Source organism: Ostrea edulis, chromosome 3 (assembly GCF_947568905.1).
Source record: "Ostrea edulis chromosome 3, xbOstEdul1.1, whole genome shotgun sequence".
NCBI classification, from domain to species: domain Eukaryota; kingdom Metazoa; phylum Mollusca; class Bivalvia; order Ostreida; family Ostreidae; genus Ostrea; species Ostrea edulis.
The window spans coordinates 75,902,619-75,925,779 of record NC_079166.1 but is presented as its reverse complement, the minus strand read 5'-3'; the positions used below and the strand labels follow the sequence as shown (position 1 = coordinate 75,925,779).

At 35.8% G+C, this 23,161-nt stretch overlaps 1 protein-coding gene across 1 annotated transcript; it reads right to left on the bottom strand.

The window, feature by feature from the left end:
* Positions 1–9,719: 9,719 nt before the first annotated feature.
* LOC130052878 (uncharacterized) lies at positions 9,720–14,876 on the bottom strand. Its single transcript, XM_056159036.1, has 2 exons — positions 14,415–14,876; positions 9,720–10,518 (listed from the first exon to the last, which is right to left on the bottom strand). Exons 1-2 carry the CDS (start codon positions 14,746–14,748, stop codon positions 10,247–10,249), a joined length of 606 nt encoding a protein of 201 aa, XP_056015011.1. The 5' UTR covers positions 14,749–14,876; the 3' UTR covers positions 9,720–10,246.
* Positions 14,877–23,161: the final 8,285 nt, after the last annotated feature.

Here is a 23,161-nt window from a genome sequence, read left to right as displayed (position 1 = left end):
TACGAGCAGTACCAAATAGAGATTTGGGCAAATATGGATCCCAGGATATACCAGAGGTAGGATCAGTTTCTTAGGAGTCCCGTGCGGACCGGTCACACCCGTCGGGAGCCCTAAATCTTGATCAGGTAAAACGGAGTTATACATAGTCAAAACCGGTGTGCCAAAAAGGACTAACAGTCGGTATTAACTAACTCAGCATCGGGCCCAATGATATGTTGTATTGGCAAACTAGATTGTTGCAACGGCCCTAAATTGCGAAATGCTGATTTTAAATGATACTGTTGAAACCCCTTCACAGTCAAATCATCTGTTGCCTGCATCGATTTTAAAACCGATCATACGATGAGCAAGTTTTTGCGTAAGTTGACGATGGAGAAGTTGAAATCATCCCGTTTATCATAAAATCGAGCTGTTAGTTTGTCGTTAATATCAATAAAATATCCAAGTATAAAGCAGAAGTGGGCGACTCTGTGGTGTCTTTTATTTCGAATTCACGGGGATATATCGAATCGACATATGGATGGAAATTATCATTGTTAATAGATAAAACGTCGTTAATGTATCTAAATGTCACATCAAAGGCCACAGCATGCGTTTTTTCTTCACGTGATTTTTTTTTAATAAATTCTGCTTCATAAGAACAGAAAACAGGTCCGAAAACAAAAGAGCAAAATTCGTGTTAATTGGAATTTCAACAGACTGTTGGAAGACCTGATCATGAAAAATTACGAAGATATTGACAATGAGTAACTCCAGCACATGTTTAATTTCAACTTCAGAGTACTCGTGCGTGGAATCAGAGTAGTGTTTAGCCTAGTATGTTCTCGATGATTGATCACTAGATATGAATATTTCTGTTTTCCAATTTTGTTGAAGAAGCAACTGCCTATGATGTCATCATGTCTATTCCTTAACTTATCGTGAGAAAACGCCGTGTAAGGTGTTGAAGAGTCATACGTTTTGCTGTTGATTTTAGAAAAGCTTTGCGATTTCAAGTTTACAAATAGTCCTTTAGAATAGTTTGGACTCCAAATCGGATTTAATATTTTCGTGGGGGAGCAAAGATAGATGTTTGGTATAAAACTTGATGGATCCAGCAATGTATATTTCTTTGTAAGGATTTTTATGAAGTTTAGGAATACAATATAGGTATGGTAATTTATATGCATCCGGACGATTGAACAGGATATTAAATGTGTCTACAAACTGAAGCATAGTTTTTGAAGAATTCCATCTTTTGAAAGGGCAGTTAGAGTAAAATTACGATTACCAAAAGTGGAATTAATCCCCAGTGCGTTTAGATTACATTTGGAAGAATGAGTGAATTGGGGTCAGCTGTCCTATATCTATCCTTAATGAACGTGTGGTATGGCGGAGTAGCGAGAGGGCAATTGTCGTCGCGCGATCGAAAGCAAGTTTTAAACGTGTTTAGAAGGTCTAGTAGTGTAGCGTGGCGGGGAAACGCGTATAATGAGCTGATTCACCACAATTTAAGGTATTCAACGAAAGTGACCATATTTCATAAATAATTAGTAGGGTTTTTGTAATCATGGTGTCATTTTGAAAGTGACATCAATCAAAATAATCCACACTAGGAATTTTCAGAATTTTGTTTACAGTTTGATTGATTTCACCTAGAATTTTACATTAAAGTCCAAGGGAGGAAAATGTTTTATTAAAATACATTTAAAAGAAATAATATTTTGTTATATTATACAGATATCTTGATAAAAAGTTACATACATTTTCTTTTTATGAAAATATGAAATGAAATTAATCATTTACCGCACATATTTTTCGAAAATAAATATTTCTCTTATTTTGACAAAGGGCTGATAACTGTTCAAAAGGTCTTAAGTGCAAATGTGGTTAGCTTGTAATCATATACCAGTCATGTGAATTTCATCTACTTTACTTTCCTCGTCATTCAACAATGGACATTTATCAAGATTTAAATATATATTGTTCATTATCCTTCCGTTAATGATTCCGTACTTTTAGCTCAACTCATCTGAAAGCTCAATTGAGCTCATATGATCATCTTTGTTTGGCGTACGTCCGTTCCTCCATTGTTAACTTTTAACATATTCGACTTATTCCCCAGAATAAAAATTCCAGGATAGCATTCTTATATGAAGAGGATTCAATATTGTTCGAAGGAAAAGCCACACCTTCATTACAGAAGAAATAATTAACAAATAGTGAAAATTTGGTAGGGTCATTTGAATTTCTTCTCAAGTACCAAGAAGACGACACTTATTTGAAAGCACCCCCAGTTACTGCAAATTAAGATGTGGTAAATCACCACCGGGGGAGGGGATTTTAAGACGAGGGCAAAATAGGGGATCAAAGATTTTCAAGAGGATAAATAGGACATACTTTTTAAGATTCTCTTTTAAGAACATTAATATCATGGTTAGAGATATAAATATGTAAGTTTCCTTAGGTAATTGAAATTGAGTTTTATCTTACCCCAAACGATCGAGTAAGGTGGCATGGAAATAGGGGATAGAAGGTTAATAGAGGATGTATATGAAAAACTATTTGAAAACATGGTCCTTCTTTGAGATAGCAAGACCTTAATTAGCCATTCATTTTCAAGTATCATTGGGTAGTGCAGATTTAAATTTGTTCAATATATAATCCGGGGTAGGGTAGGGATACACGAATAGACCAAAGGCTACCAAGGGGATATTAAACAGGAACATCCTCATACAGTGTAGAATGACTAAATCAGGCCTCAAGACAATAAACAACAAATAAACGCCGATCTAAATTTCGAATCCAACTAATTCTTGAAATATGTTTTCATAAGCAAACACTTTTCAGCACATATTTCATATATTTTTATAAGCCGATAGTTTTTCAAATCGGCTTTGTTATATTAATATTGAGATATAAGTAATCAAAAGTTTGACACAATTTTAATCTCGATTTAGGGGATGAAATTTTACACGATGCATGTATGCATCGAACGAAATATTCTTTTCCATGATAACAGGATTCACTGCGAATATTATTGGTATTGAAACACGCAATGATGTTTGAATTTACAGATTCCTTACAGGTATGGTAATATTTATGAAAATTGAAAATGTTATTTGCTATTATCTTTAAAATCTACGGATAAAATTCTCAAAAAGCATGTCAATTAGAGAAAGTATATACGAGAGAAATATGTTTTAAAAAGAAATTGAAACATATCAAAATTTAGAAATATCACAAATTTTCAAATTTGAATCAAGCACGGTCGGAATTATAATCAAAGTACTTAAAGTACTGAGAAGAGAATTACTAGCCTTGGCTTGTAATGATGCTGTATGGATATACAAGTTATGATACATGTAGTACTATAAACATATCAAAACAAAATGTTCGATAATTTGCTATATTTGCTAAGTAAAGGAAAGACTAAAATAGTGGAAGTTTGGAACACTTTTCTAAACAATTATAAATGCATGCTATACTAGTATTCAAGATAGAGATTTCCTTATGAATTGTTTTCATGAAATGACAAAAATGAAAATGTTTTAAAGTAATGCATATTGTTATTCGATTTAGTTCGATCCTTATCTTTAAAAAATATTTATAACGTGATGGGACTGTTAAATTATTGAAATGAACGCATTTTTGCAGTGATATACATATTATGCATAAAACATTTGCTGGGTTGATTGATGTTTTCCGCCACACTCAACAATTCCTCAGTTATCTGGTGGCGCCCAGTTTTTATTGGTGGAAGAGAAACCCCTGATACAATGTACCCGGGAAGAGACCATAAACCTTCCGAAAGTAAACTGGGAAACTTTCTCAATTACCGGCACGAGCAGTATTCGAACCTGCGCCGACCAGTGGTGAGAAGCCATGTGATTTTGAGCACGATGCTCTAACCACTCGGCCACAGAGGTAAATTACAAACTCGTTTTGATATGTGAAGAGTGCACCTTTTTATTGAATGACATCTAAGAAGAAGAGTATTTGGTTTTTCCTCAACACAATGTTACCACACAATACCACTCAGAGAAACAGTAAAAACCATTAACCAACAGAATTTCCATTCCTTTCATAAATGCCAGACATATGTCGCATCATTTCACCTCGATCAAATGTAAATGTATTTCTCGACAATCTCAAGAATGTTCTCAAATAATTCGAAAACAATTCTAAATCATTTGATAAATTCTCACATATTTGCTTCATAGCATCCCGATGTTCTCAAATGATTCCGACTGTATATCCATTCGCCTGATGAAATCTCAAAAGTATACATCATTATATCAATGAAATTAAAGTGTACATGTATAATCTCAATATATCTCACATTATAAGGAAATATTAAATCGAATTAATCTAATTTAGATTTTTACATAATGTATCTTACATTTTTTAAAACTGTTTTTAATTTTTAATTTGTTAGTATCGTCCTTCTTAAAACAAGTGAAAGTAAATTTCCTTTTCCTTTACACAAACAATTTCTTGATTATGCCTAGAACTTGTATAATATAAATGTATCCATTACATTGTGGCCTAGGTGAGGATTAAGCCCCCCTTTGCACCCATTGTCCATTATAAATATTAATATATGTTATGCAATATTATGTAACAATAACTCCTTTATACGACTTAGAAACCCAGTATTCGAAGTGTCCTGCCTCTAGTAGCGTAAGGCAGGGTAAACGATTAATTCTCTTGTGTAGAATTAAAATACCTTGAGCTATCTTTTTTTCCCTGGCACTCTAGGTGAGGATTAAATTGGGGTACTTGTTAATAAAAGAAAGAACATTAGGCTTAGATCTATATAATTGAAAGCTTTTTAAATGATTCCAAAACAATAGTGTGATTGTCTTTGATTTTCATATAAACTTAATTCCTCTCAATTTAATAGAACAAAGAAAACAATTCTAAATTTGATATTGGTTTTGCAGGATAATTGTATTAAATTTGAATATGACATAACGTTATCTCAAAATTAAAAGTTAGGGTCTAAATATGTTTGCTTAGTATTATAGTATAATACCGGTACATTTGCTATAGCTGCAGAACTTTGAACGAAAGTGTAATTACACAAGCACGTCCACAGGCCTCATCACTGTTTTCATATTCTAATCAATACAATGAATACATGTATGATGTATGGTAATGTGACATATCAACAGAGGTAGATTCATTTCATGCACAGTCAACAGTTGATATTGTTAATCTGTCTTCAGTAGTCTATTTCATACATATCACAGGTAGGAAGGATACTCGGTCCGATGAAAAAAAAGAAGCAAAACGCGGAACGGAAAACGGAACTAAACAAAAAAAAAAAAAAACGTATCGGGATATTCAAAATATATAAATCATATAGTTTTATCAACGAAATGTAACATAGCAGGTAGATTTTGTCTTTTTACATGCTTTAATAAATATCAATGCACATTAATTTATACCAATGGAAATATATGTTATTCAATTATTTTACACAATGTATTAAAATTTCCTGTGCCAGAACACTAATAATATGGAGTACATACATTCAGCAATTAGCGCACTCTATATAATTCGAAGCTTTTTAAACAAAAAGCATTTTGATCATCAAATACCATTGCATAAAAAAAAATAATAATAAATTAAACACATTCGGTGAAAAAAAACTACACTAACCAGTAAGTCTACGTTTTAATGAGGACTATCTAGCACGTATATAAGATAATACTTAATCACAGTTATTCTCCACACCTTGATTCAATCTGTCTTCAGTAATGAAAGGAGGTCTGGGTAGTTAAACTTTGAACTCTCCTCCTTAGAAAGGACAACCGACATGTTTTAAAAGGACACTGCCGTCAAGGAGCAAAATAATGCTTATCTTTTATATCTTCATAAAATTTCGCGATCAGACAAAGCTGATATTAATCTAGTCAACATGGATGAATAGAAATGACAAATGGAGGAAAGTCATATGATTTCTTAAAAGACAAACTTGAAACATTGTGTTGTATTCTACATGATTATATATTTTATAGAAATATAAAGATATATGACGCAGTGACCAGTTGCCATTCATTTGAAGAGAATTTCCAAATTAATCACAGCACTCTATTACTAGTATTAGATGTCACTAGTCCGTTAAATTATAGGATCATTTCTTTTTCTGTTTCGTTTCTTACTTTTGTTCTTTTCTTTTTCAATATCATATAACGCCCCTCTCAAGAATATTTCACTCATATGGCGATGTCACCGCTGTGGATGAAGGGCTTCAACATTTAGGCTTATGCTCGGCGCTTATGGCCATAGAGCAGACAGGGATCTTTATCGTGCCACACCTGCTTTGACACGGGACCTCGGTTTTTGCGGTCTCATCCGAAGGACCGCCCCATTTAGTTGCCTCTTACGATATACCAGGGGGTACTGAGGACCTATTCTAACCTGGATCCCCACGGGATTCAAGGGGCGTGGATGGAGAGAAAAACTCATTATGTATGTAGCTGCTCGCTAATACCTCTGTCAACGCTGGGTTGCAAGACTATTGTAAACCGTTAATTAATTTTTTCAAAAGGCAACCAATGATTTTTTTTTCTCACACAATATCAATCGGAATTTAAAATGATAAATGCAGCTCTCTTTTTTTTTAAATCGGGCAAATACATTAATTTCATCAAAATTAAAATTTCGGGAATTACTTTACAAACGGTGAAAGCGCTTTTTCTTAAATTGTTCTGCAACATAAATAGATTAAGTTTATGCCTCGTTCACTAGGATGCGCATTAAAATTTACGTGTGAAAGCGCTTCTGCAGATTTAATTCGCATTATCTTATGTTCAATGCGAGTTAAATTCTTCGTTTAAACGAGGCATTAAATAAATGTCTGTATAATAGTTATAAAGTTTTTTTTTACAAGAATATTGTAATTGCGGCACCAAGACAGCAATATCTATGGGCAGAGAATGGAAAGAATGAGTTATCAAATGACGATCACATTTTCATAAGTAATGATAAAGAGCCAAAACAATAACCGAAGAACAGAAAAAGAAGTTGTCATTGTAACTTTATGTTTTCAATGTTGTTTTCAGGGGAATGAAAACCTCTTATTAATTGGATAGGCTTGTGAAATCATTTCTAAAGATGAATACCAGAGAAAAAATAATAACACTTGAAAGGTTATTTTCTTTTTCGGTATTTTATTTTTCATTTTCAATTTTCTTTATATTTGTGAAACAACATATTGTCACAATCGGGGGGGGGGGGTCAGAAAATGACAACTCCTGGGAAAGGGGGTTGTATACACAAGTGCTTGCTTTAAATAGTACGTTATTACGATTTTGAAATACGTACATGCCTACACCAAGTATAATGTTAAGTATATATGTATAACTTATGGAGTTTATAAAACGGTGGAAAATAAGGATGACTTCCCGTTTTCAATGAATTTTCTGCCGCCCTCGTTTACAATACAATAAGCCTTTTGATCTTACAAAATGCCGATATCAACTAATATCAACATAATATCAACTAAGCATTTTACGCTCCGTTCCACTATCCATTCCACGTTTTAGCAACACCCGATAACTGTTTACAATCAGCCAATCCACGCAATCTCTTCCAACCCACGCGGATTTCATATCCTATGCTACACGTTTCAAAACGTGTCACAAAACATTTGCTTGCCATTGCAGCTCAAGATTATTCTAGGTACTATATATGATACTGCGACGGCATTTTGATAGAAGCGTATTTTTAATGTCTATCCAGAGTTATTGTTCCTTACACTACCTGTCCTGAATACTTTGTAAAGTTTCCGATAAGTGTCATTAATTGAAAGACTTTTGAGTACCCTCCTAATAATTGCTGATGAATGCGCGCCCAGCGATTAAAAAGGTAGTCATTAAGAACATTGTAATCAGAAAACCACACTCCCTTGATGTGAAATGGTTTATATATTAAACGAATTCATAAAGGAAACTATCTTTTTTATGAACAGTGCATGTAATTAGCAACACTAATATGTCGTACGGCGTGACCGTGACCGTGTTTGAGGGCGAAGCAAACAATATTGGCATTAGTATATAGATCCATAACAGGACAAAAAATATCCGGAAAGATTAGCACCTAACGTGTGAGGACAGAGCTCAATCAAAGTATTCCAACTTTAGACATTTTTTATCCGCCTATTCATTGAACGCGGAAAACGTTATGCAACTGATGTAAAGTGCATTGTGATGTTATATTTAGCGTCAGTGTTTAGCAAATAAACAAACATAGGCAACGTTGTACAATTCGCGTTTTAAATCGGTTCTAATTATTGTATTATATCGAACTTTTCGCCGAAATTTTCAAGCGATACAGCTGGTAAAAACGAAAACCAAGATGGCGGCGTGGTATACCTTGTCAATATTATGTTTACAGGAAGACATTTTTTTATTATAGATATTTAAAACATCGAGTGCATGTGAGGAGTGATTATAGGCCTATATGACTAAGAAAATAAGATTTATATGTTTTTATGGATTTTATTTAACATCTCAGAATAACGTGAAATTGGGTACACGAGATTCAAAATGGAAAAACACATGTCCACGCGATAATATTCGAATCTGCGCAATTGGGATCAACATTTTCAAGTTCCATAGGTATGGTTAAATTTTTCATTTCTTTTCTATATTTTCCTTTTAAACATTTATATACGTGTTACCTATAGGGAGAGCTTCGGGCCGTGAGAGAACTTCGCCCTCTATTAGATATTTGAGTTACGCATCAAATCACAATAACATTTCGACTCTAGAATTTGATATTGGTAAACAAAACACCTCTTTTATAATTCCGGTGGAAATTACGGGAAAAAAAACCATATTAAATAATTGAGAGCTTGTATTACTCTTTCGGTGTTTTAACGAGCCAATCAATTCAAATTTAGTGTAATGATCGTCCTTAAGATTGATCTTTTTTCACTTAAAATTTACTAACAAAATATTACCTTGAACTCGATTTGTCTGTTGATATCAACAGAACATAAACACCACAAATCAATAATTACATGGAATCAGTACGCTCCCATGACTTCTAACAATATGATATCAATAATAAGTTTTACTAGACTGGAAATGGTGACCTGTTCGCACTTTATATACGGGCATTTTACCATACGAAATTTGAGAGTTTAAAAGAGGTTTAACTTTTTTATTTTGAATTGCAGAAAATCATAAAGTCTTGCCTAAATATTTGAGATAGATCTGAAAAAAGTGGGAATTAGGCCATTAAAGTTTTAGATTATTGGCCAAAATGCTAAATGCTCATTAGAAATTTCCGGAAATTTAATAAATATGTTGGTTTTTTTGGTGTTTTTTTTTTTGTGTTTTTTTGTTTTTTGTTTTTTTTTTTGAAAATCGGCATTCTGTTTATAAAGGTAAAATCAAGGGACAGTGATCAATCTCATGAATCCTATAATCAATACTGAATAGAGAGTTGGGCAAACAGGGACCCCTGAAGATAACAGAGGTGGGATCAGGTGCCTAGGAGGAGTGATCATCTCCTGTTGACCGGTCACACCTGCTGTGAGCCCTACATCGTCATCAAGAAAACGGAGGTATCTGTAACCAAACTCAATGTGCCAAGAACAACCTAAAAATCGGTATAAGCATTCCACCCAATGCTAGGTTGTATTGGCAAAAAAGATTGTTGTAATGATAATAAATTTTAGGAATTTCCGACTTCAAAGGAGGCTGTTGGAACACCTGCGCCATCAACAGGTTTCTGAGTAGCCTGCCTTGATTTAAAAACTGATCATATGTAGAACAATCTCCGGTGTATCGAATCAGTTGGAATATATAAACAAAGTATATAAACCAAATTAATGAACGCGCAACATTTTATACTACGTGTATCATTTGTACACGCGTACGTGTATAATCATTTACGATATGTTGGATACAAAAATTGCAAAAGTCGTGCGAAATATCTTTTAGATTTCAGAATCCTTCCACAAAAAATATCATACTTTCTAACCCCTTTCAAAATTTGAATTGACATTCAAACATCTAACTAAAAGGTTTAAGTAGTAAATATAATATTATATTGGGCGAATGCAAAAAGTATTGAATCATTATCTACACAGTTATGATAATATTCTGCACAGCTGTGTTCAAAAGCTTTAAAAGGGCTATATTCCTTAAAAAGCCATCCTGAACACATGACGTCATAATCTGTGATTGATCCATCAATTTGTGCGACCTTTATATCACGTTGCTTTTCGTCAATGAATACCATTTCCTCAGTCGATATGTTTACCTTTCAATGTTTTCGTTTCTTCACATATTTGGAATATCTCCTCGTGGACCTCCAATCCTTCCGTTGACGTCACATCCCGTATCTCTGCGTCACTACACCTGAGCAGACGTTTTAGTAGCGTGGTCTTGCCGGCCCCGGCACATCCTACGATCATCCCCCTAGCGTGGTGGACGGTCTGTGTTCCTCTTTTGGCGTATTCCACGTACCGCTCTCTGGCCTCTTGGTCCCATTTTAGTATTTCATCAGGGACTCCCACTGTATGACAACAAATCAACCACATGAAACACTGTAAAAAAAACACCCCCTAACGTTATACATTAAAACTATTTTAAAAACTTGTCTACCAGATGATTGTCAAAGTCGTTTGAATTCATTGATAATCTGCTTAAAATGGCTCAGTTATCGGAATTCACGGATAGAGATGAATAGGATTTTGCAAGAAGTTAGAAATGCTTAATTCTTATTATATTCAATCAGTCACGACATTGACATTTTTGAACTCACCCTGATACCGAAATTTCTCCCCTGGGCTCATGCAATTTTTAATATTGGTAAATTACTATCTACTCTTTATAAACATCCATATAGTATACATCTATCAATCTAGTATCAATAGCACTAAAGCCTTTTTCATTTAAAGTTTTACACATTAATTACTAATTCACCATTATGGCCCTGCCCTGTATTCAGTACCATTACCCCCGGGCTCATGGAAATTAAATTTGTAATAGAGGCATTCCTGTTCCAGGTATCCTCAGTTGTCTGGAATCTCAATTTTCACACATGTTTTATGACAGTACATTTCAGGAGGAAATGAATCTACGTCACCCAGAAATAATTACTCCACAAACATACATTTTACACTATCATACACACTGTATATATATATATGAGTGATTTGAGGATATATTGTTTATATATACCAAAACAATTTCAAAGAACATCGGTAGAAATTGATCCAAGATAAATCACAATGTAAGTCCAAATCACATTACATATCTGTTATGCAAACATTTGTGCATACTAATATGTACATATAATAGACTCTAGAGTCACTCTGTAGAATCAATCACCTTGAAGTGCAAATATAACAATAAACAGACCCCCTCGAAATAATGCATACGTATGTGCATCATATGTATGCTATAGGTGGTACAGGAGTTATATTATTTGAACAGATGCCAAAAAGTTGAACTAGATTTTATAAAAATCAAATAGAATTCTGACAAAATGCATGCTACTAGTGGTATCCGCAGAAGTATTTTATAAATAGAAAGGAAATAATTAATAAACTGTAAATGGTGTGCGGTAGACACATAATGTCACTTAAACACGTCCTATTTATCAAATCAGAGGTGAAAGCGAGAGACAAGGTCACCCAACCATCATAAATGTATAATACACGCTTACTAATGTTTGGCACACACATACACACACAAACAGAGAGAGAGAGAGAGAGAGAGAGAGAGAGCGAATATCAAAACATCCTTTATTGGAATATTTCCAGCTTTCTGATTGGCAGAGATAATGATATAATGTTTCTGTCACCCCCACATGCATTCGGGGTGAACATTTGAATTTTCCAACATTGGATTAAAATTGCAGAACATTTAATATGCAAATCGTACACTCTAATAGCCGGTTTCGATATTTCTAATTATTCAATGGAATACTGAAAGGTGAAGATAACGAACAGCGATCAATCTCAGAACTCCTATAATCAATACAAAATAGAAATTCTTTTTAAATCACAGACACCCGGTAATACAAGAAATGGGATCATAGTTATAAGAAAAGCAACACTTATTAACATTTTCCCGGTCAAGGTAATGTTTTAGGTACAGTCCCCGAAGTGTTCTAGTTTACAAATATTTTTCTGTTCGCTCACCGTGCGTTCACGGTGCGTTCTCTGTGCGCTCACCGTTCACCAACCGCTCGCGTTCACCGTTCACAAAGTGTCCACTGTGCGCTCACTGTGCGTTCACTCTTTGGCCTTGCACTGTCATTCGGAACACTAAAGTGCTAGGATCGATTGTGATAGGGAAAAGGAAATGAAAAAAGAACCCCACACACGTGCAATTTCGCATTATGAAATTTGGGCAAAACACGTTTTATAATTATAACCATCAACTTAAGTCTAGACAAGTCAATTCCCCCACTTTGAAATTGAAAAGAAAACTATGCCACACTTTAATGCCTATGTATGATTAAGGTATCTGATCCATAAAACCCACATTTTCCCCCAATAATTAATTGCTATGTTATACAAAACTTGATCAAATGAAAAATACTTAACATACACAGTGATTCACCAAAATTGGTAAGACATATAAGAAATATCTGTTATAGAGTCCCTATGACAAAACACATTTCTGACATATACATGTACAGTCAATTAGAATATGATTTCCAAAGAAAGTTCATTGTGAAAGATTCCTACTACCATGGTGTTTCAAATGTGGCATCATCATCTCTCTCTCTCTCTCTCTCTCTCTCTCTCTCTCTCTCTCTCTCTCTCTCATCTTTATCTCACTAAAAATCAAGCATTCTGTTTTCACAAGAGAGTTAGTGCTACAGACATTGTCTTTTCTGAAAATAAATGCTTTTATGGATCGGATACCTGAAATGCCATTTGAAACTGATTTCACAAGGATTTTACGCCCATATCTATGAACGACATTGTGAATAAATTTATTTACTGCTTTCGCCAAATTTGAAATCTTTGTATTGTCAGTCGCTCATACAGAGCACGCACGTAGCCAAAAAAGGAAATGCAATGTACGCAAAACATGGCAAGGGGTCTGGGGCCCTTGAGGCCCACGTGGATCGAGAGCAACGACCTAATGGAGGCCCGGGTATGAATCCCCTGAAGCTCCTGTGTTTTACTAATGAAATCACCCATTATGTGCATAGAAACAGGAGTTCTTGTCAATTTCCAACGTGCATTATTCAGTTTGAATCAACACACCGTTGCTACATCTAGTTTGCACAACTATCTATTTTGTATTATTTACAGGATTTATGAGATTGATCACTGTTCGTTATCTTCACATTTCATCTATCAAAAAATAATAATTCATTGCTTAAATATATGACAAACAATATTTTTTGTGTCAAAAATATTTTCATCGGCCATTGTGGTATTTTCCTTTATTTCGGAATATTGTACTTTCAAATGTTGCAAAATGAGGTAATGAATTCCACATTCCACTCAAATTAACCCAGTTTCTGATACAGATTATTGACTGATGAAACCAAAGAACTATATTTTCCGCTTCTTCTAAAAGTGGAAGACAAAGAAATTTAACTTTTTTAAAATCAATTTTCTTAATCACAATAACTCTCGTATGAAAATATATCTAACTTAAGGTAGTAATTGGTTTTGATCCCGACCATATCTCTGTAAAATATTTTTTTCTAGAAAAAAAAGGAAAAAATAAATTAAAAAGTCACCTGCATCTAATATATATATATATATATATATATATATATATATATATATATATATATATATATATATATATATCCAATTCTCCGGAAAATGTTATTTTGGGAGAGGGGACGTCCCCACAATACGACATCGGGCGCTTGATGAGAATAAAACCATAAAATAATTAAACACCACAAGTTTGATGTAGAAGTAAAGATAGATGATTGAATGAATAATATACCTCTTGGTCGTATGCAAGCACCTGATCACCATGTGACAGGATTCTGTAGGCATGATATATACATGTTTGACTCCCCCTCTAGTTTGAGAAATGGCGTAACGTGGTACTGTATGATTCAATAGACCACAATCAGGACTTAATTGATGTTGTTAACCCACTCGCACTTATTCAAAGAAAGGTGAAGATTACGAACAGTGATAAATCTCATAACTAATGTGCAGCATCAGTAGAGTGTTAATGCTAAACTTCTAGCGAAAAGATACAAGTACTGAAGGATTCTATATAAACAATAAAACGAAATGTAGGAGACGAACGATTATGACAGACCAAATTCTCTATTCTAAGTTAGCATCATAAGCACATTGTCACCTATTCATCAATACTCATGTCATTTAAAGGATTCTTGATGAAGTATTGGTAATCAATGTAGAAACATTCTGTGGATAACAAAGACAGGTAATCCATGATAATCATACTTACAATGTGTACTGAAACTGTAATGAATCTCCCTGTCTGACACGGTACAGTGTGTGAGGATGTCCAGCTGTAGTCTGTCTATGAACAGCTCGTACATCTCAACCGGTTTCCTCGGTATATACAGACATCTCTCTCCCTCACCCCTCTTATAATCCCACGACCTGCAGTATTCTGATATCACGTCACGTGACGCCGTGGTCAGGAAAAACTTCAGATCACTGTCCTCCACCAGACACTCCGTAACGAACACGTACATGACGTCATGTCGGATGTCGTCTGATTTAAATGTGATGATCTCGTCCTGTGTCTGAATGATATCATCTGGAAGATTCCTCATATGGACGTCATCAGACAAGGCAAGCTCTGTAAAATACCTCTCTCTGATTTTCCTTAGAACATCTTATTGTTTGTGGCCCTTGGTATTTACGGTCTGTACCTCAGCTAACAGAAGACAGTACAGACGACTTCTGACATTATCTGGATACTCGTGATATTTACCTGTTACAAGTAAAATTTGATGATGCACTCTTAATTAACATTAACAATCATTAACATTAACACAAAATGTCGCTCAGTCTACTGGCCTAACCTAGCAGAATAGTTCGTACAATGTCGGAATCAAACCAGTGAATTTAGAATTATTATTTTCATATTTTTTTTAGATTACAGCTGAATTATGAGGGAAGAAAATAAAACTTCGGAACAGTCAATAGAGACTTCTTAGACAGATAAAAGAATTTATCTATTTGGAAAAAATAAATTAAAGTCGATTAATTAATCCTCCGAGGCAGAAATCACCGTCCAATTTGCCGCATCTACCGAAAATACGGAAAATGCTTTCCAGGTCCGCGGGGGTCCCGCATTCGCTCCGGGGTGCCTATACGGAGCTAGATAGATCACTGCTGATATTTTTGTTAGAAAGAGCATGAAATTCTAAGCAGGGTACCATGTTCGATTGTTTTTTTTGAAGCCCCTTTAGGGCCATAGAAAGGGCGGCTCTATATAGACTCTAAAGCGGATTTCTATATGAAAGGGGTAGCCCTCAGTATTTCAGCTCTACGGGGACTACCCTAGTAAGTATAGACATGTTCTACCCCTCAAAATACTCTAAAAGAATGTATCTCTTTGGGAAAAATAAATTAAAGTCGATTAATTAACCCTCCGAGGCAGAAATCACCGTCCAATTTGCCGCATCTACTGAAAATACGGGAAATGCTTTCCAGGTCCGCGGGGGTCCCGCATTCGCCTCGAGGTGCCTATACGGAGCTAGATAGAGCCACGCCGATATTTTTGTTAGAAAGAACATTAAATTCTAAGCAGGGTACCATGTTCGATTGTCTTTTTCAGCCCCTTCAGGGCCACAGAGAGGACGGCTCTATAAAGACTCCAAGGCGGATTTCCATATGAAAGGGGTAGGCCTCTGTATTTTAGCTCTACGGGGACTACTCAGGTAGGTAGGGACATGTTCTACCTACCAAAAGATTTCTAAAGAATATATCTATTTGGGAAAAATAAATTAAAGTCGATCAAATAACTCTCCGACGAAGAAATGGCCGTCCAATTTGCCGCATCTACCGAAAATACGGAAAATGCTTTCCAGGTCCGCGGGGGTCCAGCATTCGCGCCGGGGTGCCTATACGGAGCTAGATAGAGCACTGCTGATATTTTTGTTAGAAAGGGCATTAAATTCTAAGCTGGGTACCATGTTCGATTGCTTTTTTGAAGCCCCTTTAGGGCCATAGAAAGGGCGGCTCTATGAAGACTCTAAAGCGGATTTCTATATGAAAGGGGTAGCCCTCGGTATTTTAGCTCTACGGCGACTACATAGGTATGTATAGACATGTTCTACCCACCAAAAAAATTATAAAGAATGTATCTATTTGGGAAAAAAAATTAAAGTCGATTAATTAACTGTACGAGGAAGAAAAAGCCGTCCAATTTGCCGCATCTACTGAAAAGAGCGAAATTCGCGTCCTGCGCCGCAGGGGGTCCTGCATTCGCCTCAAGGTGCCTATACAGAGCTAGATAGAGCCACGCTGATATTTAGTTTAGAAAGAGCATTAAATTCTAAGCAGGGTACCATGTTCGATTTTGTTTTTGAGCCCCTTCAGGGCCACAGAGAGAGCGGCTCTATAAAGACTCTAAAGCGGGTTTCTATATGAAAGGGGTAGCCCTCGGTATTTTAGCTCTACGGGGACTACCCTAGTAAGTATAGACATGTTCTACCCATCAAAATACTCTAAAAGAATGTATCTATTTGGGAAATATAAAGTAAAGTCGATTAATTAACTCTACGAGGAAGAAAAAGCCGTCCAATTTGCCGCATTTACTGAAAATAGCGAAATTTGCGTTCTGGGCCGCAGGGGGTCCCGCATTCGCCTCGAGGTGCCTATACGGAGCTAGATAGAGCCATGCCGATATTTTTGTTAGAAAGAACATTAAATTCTAAGCAGGGTACCATGTTCGATTGTGTTTTTCAGCCCCTTCAGGGCCACAGAGAGAGCGGCTCTATAAAGACTCTAAAGCGGATTTCTATATTAATGGGGTAGCCCTCGGTATTTTAGCTCTACGGGGACTACCCTAGTAAGTATAGACATGTTCTACCCATCAAAATACTCTAAAAGAATGTATGTATTTGGGAAAAATAAATTAAAGTCGATTAATTAACCCTCCGAGGAAGAAATCACCGTCCAATTTGCCGCATCTACCGAAAATACGGAAAATGCTTTCCAGGTCCGCGGGGTCCCGCATTCGCTCCGGGGTGCCTATACGGAGCTAGATAAAGCACTGCTGATATTTTTATTAGAAAGAGCATTAAATTCTAAGCAGGGTAGCATATTGGGTTGTTTTTTACAGCCCTTACAGGGCCAGAGAGAGTGCGTCTCTATAGAGACTCTAAACAGAGCAGAAGGGGTAGCCCTCCATATTTTAGCTCTACGGGGACTACCGCGGTAGTTAAAGACATGTTCTATGCACCAAAAGATTCATAAAGAATGTATCTATGTGGGAAAAATAAATTAAATTCGATGATCTAACTCTCCGAGGAAGAAATGACCGTCCAATTTGCCATATCTACCGAAAATACCGAAATTCGCTTCCTGGGCTGCGGGGGGTGGGGCGCATTCGCGTCGGGGTGCCTATACGGATCTAGATAGAGCAATGCTGATATTTTGGTTGTAAAGAGCATTAAATTCTAAGCAGGGTAGCATATTTGGTTGGTTTTTTGGCGGCCTCTTTAGGGCCATAGGGAGGAGCGGAGCGGCCATCGAGGACAGCTCGCTTTCTCGGCAGCAGCAAAATCAGAGACATCATTTGCCGAGGCGAGGAGGGGAGCGACCGTTGAGGACAGTTCGCTTTCTCGGCAGCAGCAAAATCAGAGAAACATCATCTGCCGAGGCGAGGAGGGGGGCGACCGTGGAGGACAGCTCGCTTTCTCGGCAGCAGCAAAATCAGACATCATCTGCCGAGGAGCAGGGCGGCCGTCGAGGGGAGCGTTGATCTCTCAGTGGTCTACTGAGTTTTTCGTATTGTAGGTGTATTTGTATTATTAACAAAAATTTAATTCTATATTCGATTGAATTGGTATATTAATGATACTGTAAAAAGTGTTTCCTCATCTAGGCACGAGCGGGACGATCTTGGCACGTGCCAGGTAATTTACAGGTAGCGTTGTTCATTCTGAGGCACGCGCCCTTGTGTATTCCAGGTAAATCCACCTCATGCAGGCACGTGCCAGGTAATCCAGTGGTAAACTTTTATTCTAAAGCACATGTCCTCTTTTATATCATGGAAAACAGTACGAAATACTTTTTAGATTAAATAGCTAGAATAATATATAGCTTCACATATTTCTATTTCATCTTTTTATTGAGAGGGGTAGACTATCCCCACTGAAAAATCGAATTTTTTATTTATCAAGGTATGTTTAAGTTCTTTATATCATTTTATTCCACGTGAGAAGACGAGAAAAATGATATCAATATCATAATTATAGCTTTAAAAATAAAAGTTCCAGTTCTCAATATGTGTGGAGAACCTGGAGTCCGCTTTTTTTTTTATGTGGCAGATTCTGACACAAAAAAGGCCGTCTCCAGGTTTTCCGATCCAAAACCCAGATATCTATACATGAAATTGTTCGTCTCGATGAGACGAGAAAGAATATGTAATTAGAATTTCAGTGGCTCCAAAAATAAAAAAGTTATTGACTGAAAACTTTAGGAATTGGACTTAGACTTTTTGTCGACGAGTAAAATGCAATCCTTATAGGGGGTGATTGTCTTATTATACACACTACAGCATTGTTTCTTACATCATTTTTCTCGTCTCAACGAGACGAAGACAATGATATCAAACACAAGGAAATTGAACAATAAATAAAAATTTCACAGGCAAATAGGTAGTCATTTTTATCGTTCCTAGCAGAATATCCTCCTGTCAAAAATCGAATTTTTTATTTATTAAAGTATTTTAAAGTTCTTTATATCATTTTATTCCACGTGAGAAGACGAGAAAAATGATATCAATATCATAATTATTGCTTTAAAAATAAAAGTTCCAGTTCTCAATATGTGTGGAGAACCTGGAGTCGGCCTTTTTTTTTATGTGGCAGATTCTGACACAAAAAAGGCCGACTCCAGGTTTTCCGATCCAAAACCCAGATATCTATACATTAAATTGTTCGTCTCTCGACGAGACGAGAAAGAATATGTAATTAGAATTCTAGTGGCTCCAAAAATAAAAAAGTTATTGACTGCTGGAGTCGGCCTTTTTTTTTATGTGGCAGATTCTGACACAAAAAAGGCCGACTCCAGGTTTTCCGATCCAAAACCCAGATATCTATACATGAAATTGTTCGTCTCGACGAGACGAGAAAGAATATGTAATTAGAATTTTAGTGGCTCCAAAAATAAAAAAGTTATTGACTGAAAACTTTAGGAATTGGACTTAGACTTTTTGTCAAGTAGAAATTAGTCCCTTCAGGGGCTTCATGTCATTTATACTCGACCTACAACAGTATGCTTTACATCATTTTCTTTGTCTCATTGAGACGAGAAAGAATATGTAATTAAAAAATATGTAGGGTGGATAATGAAAATTTTATGCCTCAAACCTTTGGCAAATTTTTTATTACTTGAGCTATGACATTGTGCTTTATATCATTTTCTTCGTCTCAAAAAGACGAGAAAGAACATGTAATTAAAATAAATGTAGGATGAAAAATGAAAATGTTATGCCCTAAACCTTTTACAATTTGGACTTAGTCATTTTACAGCGAGTGATAAAAAATGCTTTTGGGGGCTCATTTCCTTATTTATTATCACACCTTAATGTTTCTTATCTCATTGTTTTTGTCTCAATGAGGCGAATCAGGTTATATCAAGTTCATATTTCTAGCTTGATAAATATAATGATGAGCCCCCAAAAGCATTTTCAGTCATTTGTCTGAAAAAGTCTAAGTCCCAAATCAGGTTATCTGGGGTCAAAATCTTTATTATTCATGTTACATAAAATATGATTGTATATTTCTTTTCGTCTCAAAAAGCCGAGAAAGACTATGGTAACAAAATATTTTTTGGATGACAAATACAGGACTGAGGGCTAACCCTAATTTTAAATCTCGCAGAGCTAGGGTTATGGCCCGTGCCTAGGTTTGGGGGTACCCTTTGGTCGGAAAAAATATTTGATGGCATATTCTTTTTCGCCTCATTGAGACGAAGAAAATGGTATAAAGCTCAATGTCATAGCTCAATCAATGAAAATTTGGCTTTCAAAAATCTACTAATTTCCTTATAAGGCATAAGCCTAATACTCTTATAAGGAAATTAATAGATTATTGGAAGCCATATTTTCATTTATTGAGCTATGATATTGAGTTTGATATCATTCTCTTCGTCTCGAAAAGACGAGAAAGAATATGTAATTAAAATAAATGTAGGGTGGATAATGAAAATTTTATGCCCTAAACCTTTTTCAATTTGGACTTAGTCATTTTACAGCGAGTGATAAAAAATGCTTTTGGGGGCTCATTTGCTTATTTATTATCCCATCTTAATGTTTCTTATATCATTTTTTCCCTCTCAATGAGGCGAAACAGGTTATATCAAGTTCATATTTCTAGCTTGATCAATAAGATGATGAGTCCCAAAACGCATTTTAAGTTAATTGCCGAAAAAAGTCTAAGTCCCAAATCAGGTTATCTTGGGTCAACATTTTTATTATTCATGTTACATAAAATATGATTATATATTCCTTCTCGTCCCCTCAAGACGAAAAAAATGATGTAAAGATCTTTTAAATATCCTGAATAATAAAGTTTTAGGACATGAATATGTCTTTGTTATTTACCCTCCTAAAAGGGACATAATCTCAATAGGAATGTCAAGTATTTCAGGTGGCAAAATTTTTATTACTTGAGCTATGACATTGTGCTTTATATCATTTTTTTCGTCTTAAAAAGACGAGAAAGAATATGTAATTAAAATAAATGTAGGGTGGATAATGAAAATGTTATGCCCTAAACCTTTTACAATTTGGACTTAGTCATTTTACATCGAGTGATAAAAAAAGTCCCCCACACCAGCGTACTGGTGCAGAGGACAAGTTATTGGGAGAAAAAAAAAGTCCCCCACACCACCGTACTGGTGCAGAGGACAAGTTATTGGGAGAAAAACTATCTTTAACAGGAGACTTAGTGATATAAAGCAGTTCCTATTTGAGCTATATGTGCATTCCGGAGGCTAAAGTCCAAAATCAATTATGGCCACCTAAAATTAATATTCTTCAAGATACCCCAAATCTAATTGCATATTATTTGGGGCCTTTTTGAGATCAATAGTAAAGTACCTTATATCCCCTTATTCGTCTCAATGAGACAAAGAGAATGATATCAACTTTGTTTAGCTAAGTCTATGTATAAGTAAAACACAGTCCAGAAATTGGTATTTTTCCCTCGTCGGAAAAACTCTAAGTCCAAATAACAAAGATTTTGGGGTGTAAAATCTTTATTTATCACCCTAGCAATTATTTGATGACATATTCTTTCTCGTCTCGTGAAGGCGAACAACATGATATAAGACACTATAGGATAGGACCATTAATAAATATTTGGTCCCCCAAAAGGTATGTATTCCCTATATAATTCATTGTGCGTGTCAGAATTTGCCACTTAGGTCATATTATTTTTATTGATGGTCCTATCTCAAAGTTCTTTATATCATTTTGTTCGTCTCGTTGAGACGAAAAGAATGATATAAAGAACTTTGAGATAGCTTGATCAATGAAAGTTTTTCCTATTTGGCTTATATATGTCTCGGACGCTAAAGTCCAAAATCAATTATGGCCACCTAAAATTAATATTCTTCAAGATACCCCAAATCTGATTGTATACTATTTGGGCCTTTTTTGAGACGAACAAATTGATATAAAGAACTCTGATGTACTACAATAAATAAAGGGGAAAAAAATTGTGTCAGATTCTGCCACGTTCAATGAATTATATTGGAAATGCATAGCTTTTGGGGGACAAAATCTTTATTAATGCTCCTATCCCATGATATCTTATATCATTGTATTCGTCTCAACGAGACGAAAAAGAATATATAATCAAATAATAGCTAGGGTGATAAATAAATATTTCGTTCCCCAAAAACTTGTGAATTTGGACTTAAGAGTTTTTTCGACGAGTGAAAAATACAAGTTTTTGGGTTGTGGTTTTCTTATACATAGACCTAGCTATATGAAGTTGATATCATTCTCTTCGTCTCACTGAGACGAAGAAGATGATATAAGATACTTTAAGATAGAGTAATAAATAAAGATTTCACATCCGAAAAACTGCATTTTCCTGTATTTCTGTCGGCGTGGCCAAATTTCCCTCATCGGCCATTTGTTTTTTATTTATTGCCCAATCTCAAAGTTCTTTATATCATTTTCTTCGTCTCAACGAGACAAACAAGAATATGTAATTATATTTCTGATAGGATAAGTATTAAGCGTTTTCTGACCGAATAAGTGAGATTTTCCTCGGTCTCCGGATTTCCCGGACTCTGCTCCGGATAGGGCGGGGGCATATAATGGGAAACCCCCTCTCCAAGGTGGGGATAGGCTCCCCTTATGATACATACCCATAATAATGCTCAACACCCTCGTTAAAGGCCTCCACGGGGCGTGTGGCGGATTCTGACACGAAGTTTTTCCGATTTTGTCCGGATCATTTCCGGTCCGGGAGAGGAAATTTCCGAAAACCAAGACCATGGTCCGATAGCCCACCTCCAAGTATCCCCATGTACCAAATTGCATTGAAAAATAATAACAACTACTATGTTTTTTAGAGGGCTGAAAATGGCTATATTTTAACTAAAAAGCCCCACCCCCGGGGCGGGGGTGGGGGTAGAAAATCGAAAAAAAACCTCCGAGGTCGGACGAAGTTCCCCTAACCATATATACCCATACCAATACCCTAACCCATATAACGAGGCCTCCAGGGGGCGTGTGTCACAATCCGCCACGCCAGCGTGGCGAAATCCGCCACAAAAATGCTAAAGACGGCCTGTTTCAACAGGCCGACTGCAGGATTCAAACGTATTTGATCACATTAATTTTTTGACCAGCAGGTAAGTTTGAGCTTCTAGAACACGTTTATGATAAAAAAAAAAATTTTGAAATTCTTAAGATTTTGGGGGTGGGGGGCCATTTTTCAACTTTTCTTTAACAAACCTTACCAACTTAAATCGGCCGTAAAAAATTTATTC

Excerpts from the sequence above, each read along its gene's own strand:
- LOC130052878 (XM_056159036.1), bottom strand. The coding sequence starts at position 14,748 with ATGAGGAATCTTCCAGATGATATCATTCAGACACAGGACGAGATCATC. Across the intron at positions 10,519-14,414 it reads TTACAGTTTCAGTACACATT|TGGGAGTCCCTGATGAAATA; the intron begins GTAAGTATGATT and ends GTTGTCATACAG.